We start from the raw sequence: 21,545 nt of genomic DNA on the forward strand, positions 1-21,545 counted from the left end.
CAGTTGAGATCCTCTAACAAATTGCAGGGATCCCTAGGATTCAGAGCCTAAGAGCAGGAGGAAGGTCTCGAACATACCTGACGACAACAGCGTGGAATCAGCTCCTTTTGGAGCTTCAGATGATGAATGATGTGGCACTGATTAAGAAGAAACTTAAAACTTGCCCTTTGTGCAAATCTAAGTCTTTTTCAGATTTCGATCCCACTGCTTGTGCCGGGACACTCCTATGAGTGGCTGTACGCATTGCACATTGGAATCAAGGAATGCCAGTGAGGGTTACCCACTTACTGGGGTGGATATTCGCAAACATTTGCAATGAGCTGTCATACTAATAACACACATACAACTTCTTCAAATAAAGTTAGGAGAGAGACTGTTTCAATGCTGAGACAGGACATGGATACTTCCATGAATCCCAGCTTATTTTGCTCACCCCACCACCGCAGTTTGGACCCAGCCATGTGCAAATCAGACTTGACCCTGTTCCTTGTGGGAACAATCCAGCCCAAACTGCCAAGCCGGGTCCTCCCTGGACCAGAAACAAGCATCCTGGGACTGGTTTCAGGGCATCACACTTCATCAGCCAGGCTAGCTTGAATCCAGTTGTGTATTGAGCACAGGACCCACGTCTTGGCATATCCTTTCCACTTAGGGTGATGCATGCAAAAGAAACTATGGATGGACGGAATGCTGGACAGTGCAAACATTCACCCCCAGTCACAAGGAACTGGGTTAAATTCATAATTCTTTTACTCACCTCACCACCCCAGCCATATGCAAATCAGTCTTGATCCTGTTCCTTGTGGGAATAGTCCAGCCCGAACTGCCAAGCCGGGTCCTCCCTGGACTGGAAACAAGCATCCTGGGACCGGTTTCAGGGCATCACCCTTCATCAGCCAGGCTAGCTTGAATCCAGTGGTGTAGTGAGCCGGTCCCACGTCTGGGCATACCCTTCCCACTTAGGGCGATGTATAATTACAGCAGTTATGTTGTGAGCCTAACCATAACTCATGAAGCTGTGTTTTTTCCGGTTTTAATTCCAAACCACAATTTCCTTTTAAATCTTGATTTTTTTTGTAGTTTATTTTTAATATTTGCTAAGATGTTATAACTAGCCATATCGTCACTTGAAACTTTCTTTTTATCACATTTAACATTCAGGAGTTCTTTACACCCAACCATTCATGAGCAGCCAACCCATTCGGCTGTGTGCAGTGGGAGTTGGCCGCAGGGCCGGCCTCCAGAAGGACCCTACAGCTAACTTTCCATAAGTGGCCAACCTCCTCTGCACACAAACTTTGACCTCCTGCCTCTGCGCAGGCATTGAACCCAACCTGCTATGGGTGGCCATTACCGCTGCATACTGCACAGTTGAGTCGCACATGTGAATCATAACAAGTAGACACAAGCGCACAAGACATACACGCTCGTGTCTCGTGTACACAAAAGGCTCAGCACTATTTGAAAGATAAAGACATGAGTAGGTGGCACGAGACTGACACAAATGTCATACTCACCCACACTACTCATGCACAATAGCACATGTAACAGTTTCACCCTTGTTGTCGGCTCATCAGCTGGGTAAAGCTTGGTTCCAGTAACGGTGTAGGCATGAGACCCACGTTTGGGCATACCTGTCACACATAGGGCATCAAAAGCTATACCCGAATGTTGAGCCAATGATAAGGGTGAAACCAGTCCTGGGTTGGTTCTTATCTGGTTTAGGGAGGGCCTGGCCTGGCAGTTCAGGCTGGACTGGAGCAGTGTCAAGGGTGATTTGCACATGGGTCCAAACAGAGGTGGCATTGTGGGTGAAAAGCAATGGATCTGGAACGTTGAAGGATCCTCAAATTATTGGTCGAAAAATCTCAACAATTACATCTATTAGGAACACAAAACTGCTTTTGCAACAATGATCTCTCAAAAGTTACTGAATGGAATTAAACCAAACCAAACTAATTAAAGTTCGAGTCTAATGCTACGTTCGGAGTAATAATGATCAGGGTATTTGCTGTAGCAGAGGGCAACATTTTTCAATTGGAGTTTAAAATGGAACACACACATTTCCTAACCGCTGCTACAATTTTACCCCTTTCAGGGCAGCTCTACACAAAACGTGAAATAGCTGCACTTAGCAATAATGTTATTTGATTGGAACGATTTATGTACATTGTTCAAAGGTATCGTATAAATCAAGTGTGCACTTCCAAGACAACAATTCCAGATGGACCCAACTCAGGCCCCAGGACTGAAGGTCTCCCTCCAGATGTAGAGATGGATAAGAAGATCTCCGGCAAATAGCCTCCTCACAGGACCCTTGGGCGCTGCAGCAGTGCCTACCTAACGAGAAGCACAGCCCAATGATGAACTTTTCCACCTTGGTAGGTAATGCCCTGTGCATCCTAATGGGATGCTCTGTGGCTAATGACAGGTCCTGGGGCCTGAGTTGAGTCCATCAGGAATGTTGTCTTCAGAAAAGAACACTTGATTAATGCAATATTATTCAGGGAGTTTGTGCTCTGGACCAGTATTTCCTCTCGAGACCCCTCATGTTATAGTATTGAGAGGATTTGTCAACTGTGCCAAAATGATAAGTGAAGGAAAATTGCCTTTTGGGTGGAATATTATACCTAACCAGAACTACACAGTTGAAATATATATTATATATATATATATATATACACACGTTTCACCTTCTACAGGTAGTAAAATATGTGTAGATAGATACATAGATAATCATGTATTTAGCTCTCCGTCTACAGTTCTCGGCTGTTGGATTTTATATCTATTGAATACTAAGCCACACAAGCCTGCATCCATATATTGCTCTACCTATCCATCCATCTTCTTATGTCTGTGTGTCTAGGCACACACTTTACTGGAAAGAAGCCGGCACACGCACACCTGCTGTCTGCCTGTCCATCTCCCAGAACCATTTCAGCTCTTTCTATTGTTCCCAATGAACTCACAAAGGAATACTAATTTTGCAGAAAGCCCGTAGGTATAGGGTTTTTTCTTGAAATAAGTGTCTGACTGTAAAGCATGATGAACGGCGGAGAACGCTGAGTGCAATCACGGGGGAGGGGAGGCAAGCAGCTGGGGAGTAGAGGATAGAGAGGATTTCTTCCTTGAATGATTTTGAAAGATCAAAACTTGGAAAAGACTGGGTTGACAATTAAAAGACAGGCATTTTAGGTTAGGAACAAGTCAGATGGGAACAAGTCAAGTCAGGAAAAGCATTGCTTTTATGTAGTTTCTTTTGGTTACAATGCAGAATGCATTCTTGGCAGTCATCGCTGAGGCGCACATTTATATTTAGGTGAAATATTTTCAGAAGCTGCACTTGACAGTTTTATTATTTTACCCCCCACTATTTAGCCATTTTATTCTTTTTAAGCTATGATGAACTGAAGAAACACCATTTTAGTACAAGTACAGAATGACAACGCTCCCTGCTGTGTTAAACATGCAGTGCACGTCCCGCCTATTCCGAGATAACAAAACAACAATCCAGTCTCCAAAATAAACACATTCGACTGTAACTTCATTCTGCAACTCATTTAGCGCACTCTCAGAACACATCGGCATACAAGCAAGTTAGGCACCGTGAGCAGATGTGAAGTGATTGAAAATTTCCCGGTTATTAAACGAACACTATAACACAACGGTGTTTGCTTAACACTGGAAATGGGTGCACAGGAAAATGCTGAATTTCTAACTCCCGTATAAGATGTGAAAGAAGCATTTGCAATGCGAGAGGTCTCGCATTTTTTTTTAAAGTTAGAGCTCTTGGCCTTGTAATGGAAATGTTTTTTATTTATGTGTTTTGGAGTGGAGTGGATGTATGTGATGACAATTGTATGTTTTACAATGACTCTAAAAGAAAGCGCGTTGATGGTCGGATCTGGTGCATGTCAGCCACTATGTGTACCATGTAAATATAATGTGAACTCTAGTCAAATAGATTATGCGGTACTGTGCACGTTCCAAAAGTGATAAAGAATCACCTGTGGTTAATATGCAAAAGTTAAAGCACAAGAACCACTGGCAGGCTGCGCGTTCTTGAACTGCTGTGACGGCAAACTCGGATTTTGCGTTCACCAAACCTGAAAGGATTATAGGGATGATACACGCGAGTCCCCTATTGTGAAAACGATGCCTGGGGTATCATGTAGTCAGCAATGTGAGCGTAGTGAATATGGTGGGAACACCAGTCCAGGTGATGAACACTGGTTGATGTGAACCAGAGGTCCAGAGTAAGTTTCATATACAGTGAAAAAAAATCATCACTCGAAAAAGTAGTACAAATTGAAAAAGGAACAACCAGCAGGCTGTGCTTTGTGTAAATGATGCGTAGTGGTGCAGTAGCAGACAAATGTAGTTTCACCGCTATCTTAGAATGGTGTTTAAACCCATGGCATGCCTATATATATTGTATAATCAAATCCACATGTACAATTAACTTCAAATCCACATCCAACCACAAATACACCACGTCTACGCTACAAGTACATGCAGCCCTACCAAGATGCGCACAATCATGTACTCATGCATTGGTCCACACCCCCATCTACAAGTAATGAATGAACTGAAACTCCAAATTTTTCCCCACAAAAAAACAAAACAGTTAACTAGAGTCTGATCTGAAATTAATTAGAATTTCAAACCACCACAAAGTTTTAATAACAATGGTTGGACGTAAAAAAGATTTTTAAAAAAGGCTGACAAGTATGTGAATCACTGTAGCACATCACATACATACATCACATACATTTTTATACGAAGTTTGACAATAAACAACTCAACCCACCATATGTTTACTGACCTATTCATTAATTTATCGTCCAAGTAGGAATTTCCCAACATGTGCTACAAGATTTATGAGATGAAGTCAAGGGATGAAATAAATCTGGACTTCCAGTTCTACGATGATGTAGCATTGTTCAAAGCTATCAAAAGGATATTCATATCGCAGTACAATTTAGAAGGGTTACACCCAAGTTGACATTTTGCAGCATCACAAACAGCATTGACAGGATCACGAGCAGCTGGCACTGGAAATTTACCGGATTCCATAACTGAAACCCCTAACAAACCAACAAATTAAGTAATAATTTGCCAAACAAATGTTGGCTTGTGTTGCTTTTTGTCAACATTTATATCAAAACTATTAAACAGTAACATATGAAAAACTCGGGAGTATCACATACTTTCAATGTAAATTGTGGAACAACAGAAATTATATGAACCAACTTAGTGAAGAGAAACTGCCCAAATGACATTTTTTCCAAAAATCAGTCACCTGATACTAAGCAATGTTAAGCAAAAAACACTTTTTGGAGGTGATTCAGGGCCTACTTGTAGCGTCAATTAAACCCTCCCTTTGGTGACCAGGCTACCGTGCTATCTGTCTAGGAAGAGACATCTAGCAGCATGGTAAAAGAGGGGAAGGGCTGTCACCCCACTTACTGACTTCGCAATATCCTAGAGACTGCACACAAGAGGTACACTACCAGTACTAACAAAGCAGGCTGCAATGGAATGGGCATAAATTGTGTTGCTAATGCGAGCTTATGGTCATGCTGTGTTCTAAATTTGACAGGCGGAGGGAGGCCTAGGGACTCTGGAGAGGAGAACTAACTGACATGGTGACAGTGGACCTTCCATGTTCTCAAAGTGTTGGGCAAGAGAGATGATCTGACGTTACGACCAGAGCTGCCAACTTTAGAACAGGAGAACCAGGTTCAAGTCTTGGCATTGGTTCAACATCCTGTTATTCTACCTCAAAGAAAAAAAATATTTACCATGTGTAATTTAACTGGTGCTTATACAAATCACTCCAATACCTTCGGTTTGAGTTCATGATATATAAAACTGCAAAAATTAAATTAGAAACTAACGGTGCAAGAGAAAGCATCACAATGCACTGCAGACTATCAGCGTGATGGCTCCAAAGTGATGCAATGTCTCCGTAATCACAGCTGAGCAGTCCATTTGCCGGCAGTGTGCCTCCCATAAAATAAATATTTTGTGATGATTCTCCATGATGTTAGGCTCACCCACCTTTATGCCAGGACATTACTGCTCCTACCTCCCTCTATAAAGCGTCTGTCCCGGAGAGATCATGTGTGGATTCACCTCTAAGAAACGTAAAACATATAATGCCCTTTGAAAAAAGACTGAAACACACATGAGCTGCCAGAAATATCCAAAACAAGTTGTCACATACATAACAACCTAAATGACAAATAAAACAACTCACTGAAGCTAAGAATTATTCAACAGATAATGCCATTATCCGGACATTCTCTAGCTTTCTGTTATTTCCATGCATAGGAAATAAGATGCAAAAAGTGTGCTGTGGTATCTAATAATCTTGAGAAACAAATTGTGAGGCAAGCTCCCTATGGTCTCGCATAATATAAAAACTGTCCGAAATACTCGATGGGCAGGAGGTGGTGGTGGGGGTTGTGAAAGATTAGCACATCAAGCGGAACAAAATTGTGTGGCATGTTACTTATGGTCTTGAATAATAATACAAAAACGGTCCAAAATACTCAATGGAGGGGAGGTGGTGGTGGGGGGGGGACGGCTGGGAGCCGAAGCTGAACACCACCAAAGAGCGAGCAGGAAAGAAATAATAAACAAGCAGGAGGGAAGAGAAGGAGACAGCTGCAGCTCGAAGGAGAGGGAGCAAGCATGGGCCCAAGCGAGTTCCTGAGCCTAAACAAGCAAAAAAAAAAAAATGCGCTCACAGAGTAATAAATAACATGAAGAGTAAGAGCACATGTAGCAGGGGCAGTCCCCATGGGAGGTTTCAAAAGTAGGAAAGACTACTGAGCATATTAATCCATACAAATATTATAAAGAGAGAGCCCAAACCTTCGAGGCGGGTAATCTCAGTAACCACAGCACCAATCACAAAACCCAATACAGCGTTGGAAAGGGCAGTTGCAGCAGAAGGGCATAGGCTATGCAGACGGCCACCAAATAATTTTTATTTTTTATTTTTTTTAATTGTTTTTATTAACTTTTCAAGAAACAGTGGTGTTCATCACAATCATACAGTGCAAGACATGCAATTGTACCGTAGGACACCATATACATTTAAAAGGTAAAAGAACCGTGCCAGCAAAGTAGTCCCTTGTGGGCATGACTGCGTTGTGCTGTGGGCGTGGGCTGGGGGCGTGACTAACGCTGGGGGCGTGTGGTACGGTCATCACATTTTGGGCTGTGGGCATATGCTGGGGGCATGAAATAATGCTGGGGCCGTGTGTCCGCCCTTCATGCCATGTGAGTCGTACATACAAGCGCCAATTACATTGCTGCGCAGCATCAAGGGGCACGCTGGGGGCGTGAGAAACACTGGGGGCGTGTGTCCGGCCTTCATGCCATGTTAACGCAATTGCGCCGCATCAAGGGGCACGCTGGGGGCATGAAAAACGCTGGGGGCGTGTGCTACGTTCCGCCCTTCATGCCATGTGGGTCGTACATTAATCAGAAGATCGTCTGCTGTGGCCGTGTGCTGGGGCATGACAAACGCGTTCAGCTGGAGGCCTGGTAAGTAACATTACTGCAGCTTCTCCTGCGCGCTGTTACTGAACTCTCTCATTCAACGAAATTAGACGCGCCTGTTACCATCAACCAGGGCTCTAGCCGGGCTCAGGCGGCGGATCAGTACACTAATTACACGCGCCTGATAACATCAACCAGGGCTGCAGCTGGGCCTCAAGCGGGGGAACACGCAAATGAGCGTGTCTGCGGGGACAATTACTGCAGCCTCTCCTACTCGCTGTCACTGAACTCTCTCATTAAACGGATTTACCCGCGGCTGATAACTCTCTCATTCAACAACATTACACGCGCCTGCTAACATCAACCAGGGCTTTAGCCGGGCTCAGGCGGCGGATCACTACACCAATTACACGCGCCTGCTAACATCAACCAGGGCTGCAGCTGGCCCTTCTTCGTCCCTATTCTAATGAAACAAAAATTTTTGTCTACCGTGAGATTTTAAAAGAAATTGCCCTTGCCAAATACGCACAATGCACACATTCTATTTCATACCCGGACAACGTCGGGACGGGCTGCTAGTCAAAGATAAGAAGCCATTTACGAAGGGCAGTAAAAGGACCCAATTAGAATGAAGGGCGTTGCTTAAAGACCATATTCTAGATACAGCCTGTCTCTAAGAGACACCACATGTGCTGCCTAGGCAAGCAAGACCTAAAAATGAGAAAAATTATTTCAATATCAGTTCAAAAGGTTGCCTGTCAAAGAATGAAAATGCAGCCCCAACCGCCCCCTCTGGTTTTAAGCAGTAACGTTTAGCAATAACTTTATTTATAACACACAAAGAGGGTTGCTTAATCTTTCATAAGCTTCTCAATCGCTGCCAATAGTCAGATCAATTTCCTTCAACTCTTTATCTATTGAGAAACCTAATAACCGTTTAGAGTTCAAAACTACTCTGAAAACAATAATTTATAATGAAGTTAACCAAGGGACAGATATGAGATTGCTTCTAAAGCTGTATACAAGCAAAGAATTGTTTGAGAGCGCAGAGAGGCCTCATACAAACATGTTGATTGCTTAAGGCTTCAAATAAATCAAACCATGTTAAGGTTAGTTATATGTTATCCTGATATAATACGGAGTTTGAGAAACCAGTTCCAGGGAAACAATTTTCTAGAACTAGATTTCATCCATTTTTCATAAAGAATGTTTAGTACGTTAGAATGTACACAGTTTTTTGCAAAGGGATTCTACCCTTTTCCTGAAGCCAAAGTATTCTGCTGCACTATTTACTTCTAAGAATTCCCTACTATTGCATCCCCCTTGGCACATAAATCCTGTTTAGGTATAAAAGTCATAAGAGGATGATTTTAGAATGCCTTAGGAATAATTCGTGTTTTTGAGATGATTTTGGAATGATTATTTTTTTTATTCCTAAACTCAGATCAATCCAGCTGAAATCCTTAAGTGCTGCAGAAGACACAGCAAGTTTCAGGATTCTTGCCTCTATGCACATCTACTTATTTATAATGAAATGATCATTTACAACTACAATTATTGGAGAGCATACACAATGACAAAACTGGGACCTCAGTCCGATTATGTTGTGCCTTCACCTCTCCTCATCCATGACGGATAGGATATGCAAGCAGCCTGCAGGATTACTTGCATAGGCACTGCAGACAACTATGCCTGTAACTAAATAGTGTGGCAATCTGGTTTACTGCTCAACACGAGGCTGAGATAGATATGGTATGTTAGTGCCTTCAGATATTGAGTTTCCTCACACAGATGCAAAAGATGTGAATCTGATCTGCAATGAATACAGGCAGGATAGCCACAAGAAGGCTGACAATTTAAGATAAGAGCTGGGACAACTGGTGATTGGACGAGATGTTGAAATATTTAGTACAGGCCTCAAAGAGTTTAGAAACCATACTTCTAAAGCAGCATCACAGAACAGATGCAGAATTAGAATTACATTTTGGATTTAGGTGCAGCAAAATTATGTGCACACAATAATATTCAGACCTACTTCATCCAAGCAATTCATGAGATTACAACAAACACCATGATTTTCAAAGTTGTTCATTCAAGAAGTTCTTTTTGACTCAACAATGGCGTTGGTAAGAGGGGTAATTCACTGAAAAGAGGAGAAGGGGTGAAATGGTGATAGAAAGCATCTTATATCAGGCAAAACCTCACATAGTTCAATCACGAGATTCCAAGATGCCCATAGTATATGTTAAATTATTCATTTCAGAGGTCTTCAAACTGGAGGGCGGGTCCCATGCGGATAACTGGAATCATTATAGGGGAGAAGCAGGCACTGGCCAAGAGGAACATTATGCTCAAAACAATGAGGCAGTGGGCCAATTTGTAATTGGGCGTCATAACATATTTTACCACTTGAGCCCAGGATGACAGCAGGTGTCAAAGGGGGCAGAGGGCTCCAAATAACCTTCCAAGTCCCTCTTTCATTTCTGTTTAAGGATCCCTCTGTGGATGCCTTTTCACTTTAAGGTGACCAGCCTGCTAAAACCAAGATGTTATTCATATATTTGATTGCATTTTTTTCAAGGGATAACTGATATAACTGCAATGTTTGAAATATTCAATATGCTGAGAGCTACCACTTTTTTTGATATTTTTGATTTTTTTTATTGCAGAAGATCTGGTGACTAGTTGAAGTCTGAAATGTGCAATGGCAGATAAGCTTCTTTCCCTTTGCAATCAATGCATTTGGGTTTGCACCCACCAGAGGAGAGCTTGCTCTTGCTGAGTGTGGGGGGTGGGGAGGGGGAGAGAGGGGGATCGAAAACATGTTTAGACAAGATTGGGGAAAACATCAATTGGCCAAACAGATCTGCTATCAAAATAAGGTAGCTACGAAACAGGAATTTGATATGTTATTTTTCAGATATAGAAAGGCAGAGGTGCACATGGGTGTTCTAGTTTCTGTGAGCCATTACTGCAGCTTGAAGACATCTGACAATAAAAAATGAGCAATACCAGGAAATAAAAGGTTACCTCTGTCATAATATGCATCCTTATGGGATCATTTAGTGGTTGCTTATATAAAAGGCAATATTGAATACAATCCACTCACCGATGGGACACTAACTCCCATAATCTTCATTTTATCTAGCACTCTGTACTAACTGGAAGGAGACAAGTACCACTACTTAAAATATTTGCAATAAATAAATACCATAAAAAATTGACTCACTTAAATACTGTACTTATTTACCATGCCGCCATGTTCTAATTGATCCAATCTTCTATTTCAGTGATTTAAAACAAACAAATTACTTAACTGTAATTATTGATCTTTAAACATTTAGGACCTGTACTGTCACAGATGGCAGAGGTTCAAGGTAAGAATATGTGATTTAGATACAGAGACTGAAGGGAAACACAGGACATCCTCCAGCAGTGATCCCTCAGCGACCAACGTCTGTCATGGAACCCCAACGGCCTATACCAGTTGAGTGCCACATACCATTACTTACCACACATAGGCAGGTAACTATTCAATAAATATGCCTAACTTATCTAAATAGGACTTACTGGTGAAAAGCAAGTCATTCATTATTTTATACCATAAACATATTACTACAGGGCTCTAAAAGATAATGTCTTTCAACTCTAGTAGATTTCACTAATACTTTTTCAATAGGGCTTTTCTAACTGTCCCACATTCAGAGCATCACATATCCTGACCACAAGAACATGGATCAATAGTTAGACATAAGTAACATTGGACTCTCCCTTCCACATTTAAAATGGATTCATAATATTTAAATACATTTCTAGGGTACGGATGACAAAAAGAGGTTGAAAACTTCAACGTTTCCTAATTGAAGAAACACAGCTTAACTGCATTGCAAAAACTAACATCTCTTGATGGAATGCTTGTCCACTTGGTTGTACTTTGGAAGCCACAGTGAATGTTCCTGCTATTATTCAGGTGGTCTCAGCCTTGATCCGATGATAAAGAGATTAATTTGCACTGTCTGCAAAATGTATTGGAGTAAGGCTTCCCCAGTAATATTCTGTACCATAACAACTTGTCAATAAAAGTCAACATTTCTTAGCGATGTGAGGCTAATTTTTATTTGGAATTTAGAGCTAGTGGACTTTGGCCTCTTGTCTGAAAACATGCATCAAACTGTAGTGAAAAGCCAAGGAAACTAGAAACAATCTTATCAATATACTTGGGCCTGCTTCAATGAACGACTATCTAAAAGATATTTGGTAAACAAGAGAGTTATAAATATGTTACATTAAGTGGAAAATCCAAGTTAATGATCATGAGTCACAGAGTACTCTTTTTCTTGGGACGTCTTGAATATACCTAAGACAAGGTTCAAATCCAAAGATAACGCACAAAAAAGAGTTGTCAATCATAACAAGGCACTCATTAGGCCCAGATCTCTGTACTGGGGTGAATGTATGACCTTGTTCTGCATTCTGTCCATCAACTGTTGTTTTTGCATTTGTCACCCCGAGTGGGACGGGTATGCTCAGACGTGAGTCCTGTGCTCTCCATGCCACTGGAATCAAGCAATCATGGCTGATGAGGGCTGAAAGCCCAAAACCGGTCCTAGGATGCTTGTTTCCAGTCCAGGGAGAACCTGACTTGGCAGTTCGGGCTGGACTGTTCCCATGGGGCACAGGGTCAAGACTGATTTGCATATGGCTGGGTTCAAACTGGAATGGCATGGTGAGCAAAAAAACGATGGATTTAGGCCCAGATCTCTGTACTGGGGTGAATGTATGACATTGTTCTGCATTCTGTCCATCAAATGTTGTTTTTCCAAAGAGAGGTTTGCATTTTAATTGCTCCTAGACCAAATGACCACTTTCCAATAAGTAAACAATATTGTCTCCCAATCTAAAATCCAAGACTTCATGTTCAGTCCTTTAGATTTTAAGATATTACCCTATGTCAATACAGGCTTATTTTAGGAATAAGGTTGGTAGCATGGGCATTAAGAATTTTCCTGCAGCTGCGAGTCAGCAATCAAGCTAATGCATAAAAGAGGATGAACGGGGACAATTTTAATTTGTGTAGGGAATTTCACAGATCCCACAGTCCCCTTATGTCAATGAACGTGTTATTCCTGCACCTCTGTTTCTGCAGCCTCTTTCTTTCTGGATGGATCTCCAACCTTCCTTTCTCTTACTTCAACAGCCCTTTCCCCACTTGTATTTCTAAGAATTGCTTCACCTGGCTGCCTCTTATCAATAATAACACATTTGAATTCTCCAATTAAATCAACAACTTCTGCCCTCCTCCGCTTACTGCCATGTCACCCCAAAATGCCACTTCCTTCTTCCTCCACTTCTTTTAAACCCACTACTCCCACATTTATTTTGCTGCTTCTCACAGTTCCTCCCAATTCCACTACATTTTCTGATGTCATCTTCCACACTTCACCCTTTATCCCAATTCACCTCCCTTTTCTCTGATATCTCATTTTCCAATATACTTTCTTATGCTGATAACTTCCTTCCCTGCTTCTTTCTTTTTTAAACTTATACCACTTTCCCGATTTTCCAATTTCTTTCAACCCCACATACCCTAAATTGAAGTATACAGAACCTCTGATATCTCATTCTCCCTTTGTGCACTTTGTACTTCATTCCATTTTTTTCTCTGGTTTTGGGGCACTGGTATTCATTTCTCATTCTAATACTCACCCCTGTGCTTCCATTTCCTTAACCACTTCCTTTCTTCCCCTCACCACACTTCTTTTTTCTGCTCTTCACACCTCTCTTTTGCACTTTTTGCTTACTCTAAATTCTACATTTCACCTGATTAACCTACATATCCAACTCAGTGCCACTTCGCACTCTAACTCATTTTTACCACTTATCTCACCTGTCTTTCTATGTCCACCTTTCTTTAAGCTGCCTATTTCTCTTATTAAACTTTCCAAAGTATTCTTTTTCATTTTAAATACTTTCATTTTTGTTAACTTATTTCACCTTCCTTCCACTTTCCATATCTCTATATTTCTCCTTCAGCCAACTTTTCCCCACGTTCAACTTGATCCCTCTACAATAATTTTTCTGTTATAGACTATAAATATATGAATATTTTGATCACCTTAAAAAGTGGTAAACATCTCTTTAAAGAAAAGAGGGATGATCTGTCACAAGTGCAGCTTGTACACTTTTATGGAGCCAGTGACTGCTGCTTTTACTAAATTTGAGCAGCAAATGAAAGTAAGGAAGCAGTATTACATGATTGTGCTCTCGGTTTTTAGGAGACTCTGAAGCTTTATGACTTACTTTTAAAATGTTACTGTTGTGGTTAAGCACTTTCTGGTAAAAGTGTTTTTTAGAAAGATTTTTCTGATATAAATAACAACGTTTCTTGTTTTGTTAGTATTGAGGTACCAATTAATTGTTGCACAAAATAATTCTACATAAAAAAAACACTCACGAATCTATGTTCATAGGCCAAGTTGAGTCCTAAAGAATTTCAAAATTAGAAAGAGACCCAGATTAAGACAACACAAAAAAAATGAATTATTTGAATGGATGTGTTGGTATTTATATAGCACAAACCTATCTCAGAAGCAACAGAGTGCTATATATTTCTTGGAGGAATGGGAGACGATCTACAAGATTGTGTACATAGATTGGACATTACACAAGTAGAATTCACAGATTACGTTACATATTTTAGGCAGACTGAGATTCCATGGTGCAAGGGCGGGTCGTACTCCACCGCCATGCCCCTGCAACGCTGAGACATGCTGCTGCCCTCCCGCCAGATTACAATTTATTTGTTGTCTGGATGGCGGCATGGCATTCTGAGGGTGGTGCCTCTCCACAATGGAAATGCCTCAGAAGGTTCCTGCAAGGCATGGACCAAAAAGTCTATGCCATGCAGAAACTCCTGTGCATGCACACAGAGGGCACACAATATGCCTCCCTGCGTGCATGTACAAGCAGAGGAGGCTCGTTTCAGCTCCACCAGGGTTGACATGGAGGAGGAACGTCTATGTTACCATCAGCGGAGAGGAAACTCATAATATGCCTGGTGGGAACACGACTGTCCCTCCATGTATTCTGCAGCCTCTGACCGCTGCGCCAACTCCAGGGAATGATGGTTCACTGGCAGCATGACGGCTCTAGGGCGGTCTGACTGCACAACTCGTAATGGGGCGGTCGGACTGCCAGTGGATGGACCGCCACTGACGTGCCACCATAGACTGGAAATCATGGGTTGTGGTGACATATGAGTGGTGGTCCAGCCACCGCTGCACCTGTGGTCCGACAACCCAATTATGAGTTGGTTGATTGGACCGCCCTTGGACTGCTTATGCTGCCAGGGAACTGCCGTTCCCTAGAGGTGGTGTGGCGGTCAGAGGCCGCAATATGCTTGGCGGGACCGCCATGGTCCCGGCAAGCATATTACGAGTTTCCACTCTGCCAGCGGTGACATGGAGGTTCCTCCTCCAGGTCAACTTTGGCAGAGAGGAAACAATGGCCCATTGTGCCTCCTCCGCTTGTGCATGCACACAGGGGGCATAAGAGGTGCCCCCTGTGGCAATGCACAAGAGTTCCTGCACAGCATGGACTTATCGGTCCATGCCGTGCAGGCCCATTGCTGTGCCTTTTTATAAAGGCACCGCAGCCTTTGAAAGAGGCACCGCCCTATGAACACCACGGTACCCGCCCACCAGACAACAAATAACTTGTAATCTGGCCGCGAGTCTTGTTGGTGCGGGGGCACAGCTGAGTAGTACCCTCCTTCCTCGCGCCGCCAAAATTCATAATCGGGCCCTAAGTGTCGCCCAGAATCACATAATGTGGAATCAAGTAACAAGGTCGGAATTCGAACCAAGGTCCAAATTTGGCAGCTCTAGCATCAATGGTACATGAAGGCTAGAACATATGCCCCACAAGAGGTCAACAGTGTGATGATTGGATCAAATAAACAGGATGATGGACGACTGATGACTTTGAACTGGAAACATCTACATTTCAGCAACCTAGAAGTAAACCGGGAATGTTTTATCTAAGAAATTTGAAATGTTCATACCATAAAGGCCACTGATGTTAAACTTACTTTTTAATCCTTTCTCCAAATGATGCAATTTCTTCCAAAACATTTTGAACCGTTATGACAACATCTTGGACCATGTAAATTCTTTCAATAATCCCCTTTTTTTCAGACTCCTGTAAATATAAATAAATATTTTTTTGGGTTGCAGCCATGCATTGATAGCGTAGTAACAGATAACATTCCCTGTTTATCATAGTGGTGGATAAAATGGTATCATTTTTTCCATGGGTAATATGCATAAATTATGGGGAATACATGCATTTTACCTGAATTATTTTTGGACGGTTGCCTGCTCAAAATCGAAAGTAAGATTTGCCATCAAGTTCAAAAGTCAAGCTAGAGATCTACTTGATATTTTAGGATAGCCCTTTTGAAACATTTTCTATTCATACTTGCCTTCGCATGCAAAAAGTATGTGAAAACCGTAAGCGAAAGAAAAACCAAAAATGATGTGAAATGCACAAAACCCAGAATTGAGATTATGCAAGATTATGGTCACATAAAAAATCTGCTCGGGTTTAGTTAACAGTCATTTGTTTGATACTACAAACAATCCCTAAGGGTGGGAAGGAGTTCACCACTCAAAGTACGAGTACCCTCATTCCACTAGAGTCTTTCATAGCTCAACATTTACAAAACCTGATAGCACATTTTAAGCAGTTGTATTTTATTCCTTTTCACAAGAAAAGGTTCTTGGCTACAGACATCCCAATTTCACATAAACAAAATTCACAGCTTTTGCTATGACAGATATAACCAGCTTGAGAAGACATAGCTACATATCAAATCTTTTTCTTGGATTAGGTGCTTTGGGGGATTGTGTTTACTACACTTTGTGATCCAGCATCTCATTAGCTGCTGAACAACCTTGGTATACTCTTGTCTGCTTTGTGTGACTCCAGAATCCCTACTTGGTGGTGATGCCTTCAATTGCAATCAGTGACTTTACGCTTAACACACTGGGAGTCAGAACTCTGTAACTTGTTATCAAGAGACACATATTCTCTTGAAGGTATGAACATGGGAGAATAATTCAGGTACGGCAAGGCATCCCTTCTTCCAACTAACTGATCTATCAGTATAGTTTTATATTAATTTATAAATTGCTATATAGTGCAGACATTACCCAAAGGTGCTAGAGCGCTTTAAAATGAACAAGGTTAGTTGCAAAGATACAGGATTATAAACACATCGGATCACGAGTCATACAAAACGCACAGATTAGATATTACTGAGATGTCTGTACATTACTGGAGGTGGCAGCTTGCCTAAAAATGCCCAAATCGAATAGTTAAATCCATGATAAGTGTCATTGTTGCAACTACACAAAATATCTTTGAAGGAGGGGGGCTTTCAATTCTGATTTGAAGATAGCCCCAAAGTCATGGTGCGCACGTTCGGAGGGAACGTGTTCAGTATTCTGGTTGCCCTTCCGGAGAATGATTGTTCCATGAGTTGTTCCTTTATTAAAGGTTGGGGTTTTCAAGTAGCAATGCTTTGACATTTCACGATAGTCTGGTGTCCCCAGAGATCTTGCATTTGTCAGCCAGGTAGCATGGAGTGGACGTATGTAGGTCCTTGTGTGTGAAACCAGCTGCCTTATATAAGGGCCTGGCTTCGAAGGGCAGCCAGCTGAGAATAAGGAGCATTGGTGTGTAGCAATCATTTATGTTCGCCCCGTAAATGAAGCGTTCTGCCGAATGAAGGCTTGATTAAGGGAGAGAGAGATGCATCTAGGGGAGATTTTTCATGAGAGAGTTGCAGTAGTAGAGTCTTGAGAGCACCAAGGAATGGACCAGAGTCTACAAATCTTGCTCTGGAACAACGCCGAGTATTCCCCCCCCCCCCCCCCCCCCGAGAAGGCATAGTTGATATTGTGTATTTTTGGCCTTTGGTGTTGATTTACAGTTGAAGAGTTAATCTTATCTAGGATGACTCCTAGGGATTTTGAGCTATCAACAATGGCGGGTTTACTATTTAGGATGTTGAGCGTGTCCATCCACAGTTAAATTATCAATCTTTGCAATCATTGCAGAGTGACAAGTATTCTTTGATTATCAAGAGTCCTAGGGGAAATAAAGATGCTCTTGCATGTAAAATGGAGACTTAGGAAAAGACTATGTAACACTTTTCCTGAACACTTGCACCCCCTATTCAAACCCAGACAGAGAAACGATTGCACTGTGCATAAAAAATGTATCCTGTAAACAGTGTATGGATACAAGCAACTCCTGCACCCTTTCTAGGGAGTACTAAAAACTGATACATAAAATCCAGGGAGAGTCACAATTCAAACACTCACTGGGCAGTCAGGATATGTTAAAGCTCAACCAGTGTTTTATGTGTGGCAGTGGTTGCACATGGTGGGCACCAGCACGGTTTTCTGAGAGGAGCATTACTTTTGTTCAACAAACTTTGGCCAAGAGCAAGATAGAGAAAGGCAAACAAGGCAGATAAAAGGAGGTAAGAAAGACAACAAAACAGTGACAGAGAGAGAAAGCAGGGAAGGGAAAGAACATACAAAAGTGAGATAGAGAGACAGAAATCATAGGACGATAGAAGAAAGAAGAATGAGGTGGAATGAAGACTAGACAATGTTGGTGTTTGGTAACCCCACCATTCTTCAGCACTACTGCCAGGCTCCTAAAAAATATGTTGTACCCCTTTCACCTATGCATATATATTCATATGTATGTATGTTGTCATAAATTAAGCACTTCATATGGACAGCGTCATAGGTCGCAACATTCTAGGATCGAAGGATGGAGATGAAGGGGACAGGTCCACTCTACGGTTCCAGGTCAGTCTTGTAATTTTAACTTCACATGGAAAGAATTATGTGTTATGAGCAGACTTCCACAGATTTGTGCTGTGACTTTCACTGGCAAGTGACTTGGCCATAGTCATTGGCAACATCGCAGCACTTTCCTTCAAAACAACCCTTTTTCCTATATTTTGTACAGTGCCTCTTTCAGTCTATGTGAGGAGCTGGAATTCCTTCCACACTGAGAAGCACTATTCATTGTGCCCTGAAGGTCACCTCGCAGCTCTCTCTTCACTGACACTGAATTCAAGCCTATGACAGGCACATGAGGAAACTTTCTTGTCATCTCAGCAGAAAAGTATCACCAACCCCCACCGCCCCATAGCCGGGGGCAACCACCCAGGACGTCCCAGCCTGAGGCTATGTCTGAGAGTGCAGCTGGGGAACTTGCTTCTTGCCAGCTGTCTAGTGTCTCTTTCAGTATAAGGGGAGACTTAAAACTAGCAGCGATGCTTCTCAAGGGGTATTGTTGAACGATGAATCCTGACTGAGAGCCCGTGCGCACTGAGGGTTAGACAAAATGGCCTCACATTTTGAGAGGACGCCTGCCGAGGAAAAAGCAGGGCATTCAATAACTAGTTTCACCCAGATTTTCTACTCTGCATTATGATACAGCAATGGAGTCTTTGTCTGCCTTGTAGCAATCACAAACCTCTACATATCCCCAAAATAAGTTAGGCAATTAACAATCTGTCATGGGGCTTTCTGTTTATATAACAGTCTCTGTCTATCAAACTCGGGCCTCGGGCTAACAATTACAAGGCTGTCTTTTCAATGAGGGTCCAATAGGCACTTAGTAATTGAAAGGATGAAAACAAACAGTCTTTGCAAAGGTTATCGCTGCTCAAGGCCCACTGACATGCGACGTTCGGTGTCAGCCATTGCAATTTTAATGCAGAAATGTTGTGCAAGCATTGGTGTGCAGTTGTGTTCATGTGAATATGATATGAACTAAGTGGAACGCAGCTGAGATCAGCAAGATTGATGGATTAGTACGAGCCCTGCTGTCCTCGACAACCAAACTCCACAAACACCTTTGGTACACTGGTTTTCAAGGGCAGGTATGCACTTCTACTCCAAGCAGGGTCATTAGGCAGCTCCAGATGCAGCCTGTTGACTTTGCACACTGCAGGCTGATTTAGAGATGTGGTGTTGGAACAGTTTAACAACCACAGTATTACTTTTGCAGGAACTGCCATTGTGTCATGAAAAAAGCAACAGTGACTTACTGTGAAATTTGTTATCACACAATAGGTTCACTCTTCCAGAAGTATGTGTTGCACAGTAGCATTTCCGGCTTGTGTTTAGACGCTCAAAAGGTGAACTAGCTCCAGGAGTGCAAGAACTTCAAACACACACACACACACTATACGCAGATGGGCAGAGTGTGATATTCTATAGAATGTGATATTCTATTTATTTTTATTAACCACTGCCTATTATATTCTGCATATATGGTTTACATCAGGGCGTTTTTTTATTTGCATTTGTTTTTAAAAAGATATTTAAGAGGGTACATGGGCAGTACGTTAACATCACACTGCAGTAGCCTAGTAAGTATTAGGAGAAATCTTCCCATGTGCAAAGCAATTGTAATATGCATCGTGTGAGCCAGTAAACAGTGTTTTTCACAAGCCGAGGTGCTCTATTGTGGCAAATTACAGTTGCTCTACATAACAAGTGTTATTAGGTCACACTCATTTTCACTGTCGTGGCATAACTGTAAGTAGTTATTCAATGGCACAAATATACCATAGGTTACAATCTTTATGGTATGGACACAGCCTTTCAACCATTCAGATTTCTTAAAATGATTACCGTTTTATTTATTTTTTACCATTAGCTTATCTCCACATATCTTGAAGCTCAAATTATTGCATTAGGGATACATAGGGATCTTCCGGTGCTTTTCTTAGAAGTGAAAAAACTCAGATTAATCTGAGACCCACTTTAAAAAAACATATCACTCAAGCACAATGACCATATTGAAAAATGCAACAAAGAAACATGGCTACACACGGAGTTGGCCTGAGACAGAATCTGTGGGACAGGTCTGTTTGCAGAAAAAACAAAAAAGTGATGGATGGAATAACTGAAATAATCACGGCCAATGGTAATTACGCTGGGGTACATTACTGCTCATCATTTGTTTGCTCATAGTGCCAAGATGGACAGGACCATCCATGTTCAAATCAGGTTGGTCCTGCTCCAATAGGAATAGCACGTCCCATCTGAGTGGGAACAGGAGTAACACATGATGTTGTGTCAGCACTGTCAGATCTCCCCACTTGGGAACAGTTTAAGTCCTATGGCATAATGTACTATGAGACCCGGAGTAGACAATGCAGCTGTGGCTCCTCTTCAAACAAGCATGGAAAATGCAATAAGTCTCGCCTTTGATTAAGTTAAAGCCTTTTGCTTTGCTAATGGCATCGTATAACAAAGCAAATGGCTTTAACTTAATGAAAGGTGAGACCTATTGCATTTTCAATGCTTGTTTAAACCGTACACAACAAAAGTTGATTAATAATATTTTTTTAAAACACAGAGACTATTAAAAAAAAAAAACAGTGACGGCCGCGGTATGGCAGATATAAAGTGCAAATTGCTACCAACTCAAAGTCACAAAATCATCTTCAATTCTTCCTGCCCATAAAATATCCCAGGTGCCGCAAAGGTGTGTTAAATTAGAAAATCTATTTTCAAAATCCACTGAAATTGAGCAAAGCAGGCAGGTGAAGTCTCCCAAGTCCGCACACAAACACCAATGGTTTGCCCTCTTCCGCAGGCGTTCTAAACGGAACACAGGCTCGCGCCTGCTAACAGTACCATGTACGCATGCACGAATGCACGCTCAAAAACAATTACCAAATGGTGTTTTTCCTCACAATGTGAGAAAGTTTTGTAAACCTTATTTTGTATACTCATTTAAGATACAAAAGCGTATCACTAAACTTTTTCCGTTTTTATTCCATTCTTAGTATAGCACAGAATAGCTATTTACAATAGCACCAATGTTACTAAAAGAGTTGTTTCCTATCGCCCGTATGCCTGAGGTGTCCGCCATTTGCCTACTACTACTCCATATTGTTTATTAATGGAAATAAATATGAGCTATGC

At 41.8% G+C, this 21,545-nt stretch overlaps 1 protein-coding gene across 3 annotated transcripts in view; it reads right to left on the minus strand.

Annotated features, from left to right (window-relative positions):
* MCTP2 (multiple C2 and transmembrane domain containing 2) overlaps nt 1-21,545 on the minus strand; it is an 895,323-nt gene that overhangs the window by 85,676 nt on the left and 788,102 nt on the right. For all 3 annotated transcript variants that reach the window (XM_078683148.1, XM_078683146.1, XM_078683147.1), the window contains one exon: nt 15,605-15,714. In XM_078683148.1, the coding sequence (XP_078539274.1) occupies nt 15,605-15,714 (110 nt within the window). The remainder of the gene's footprint in view (nt 1-15,604; nt 15,715-21,545) is intronic.

Source organism: Lissotriton helveticus, chromosome 3_1 (genome assembly GCF_964261635.1).
Source record: "Lissotriton helveticus chromosome 3_1, aLisHel1.1, whole genome shotgun sequence".
Taxonomy (NCBI): domain Eukaryota; kingdom Metazoa; phylum Chordata; class Amphibia; order Caudata; family Salamandridae; genus Lissotriton; species Lissotriton helveticus.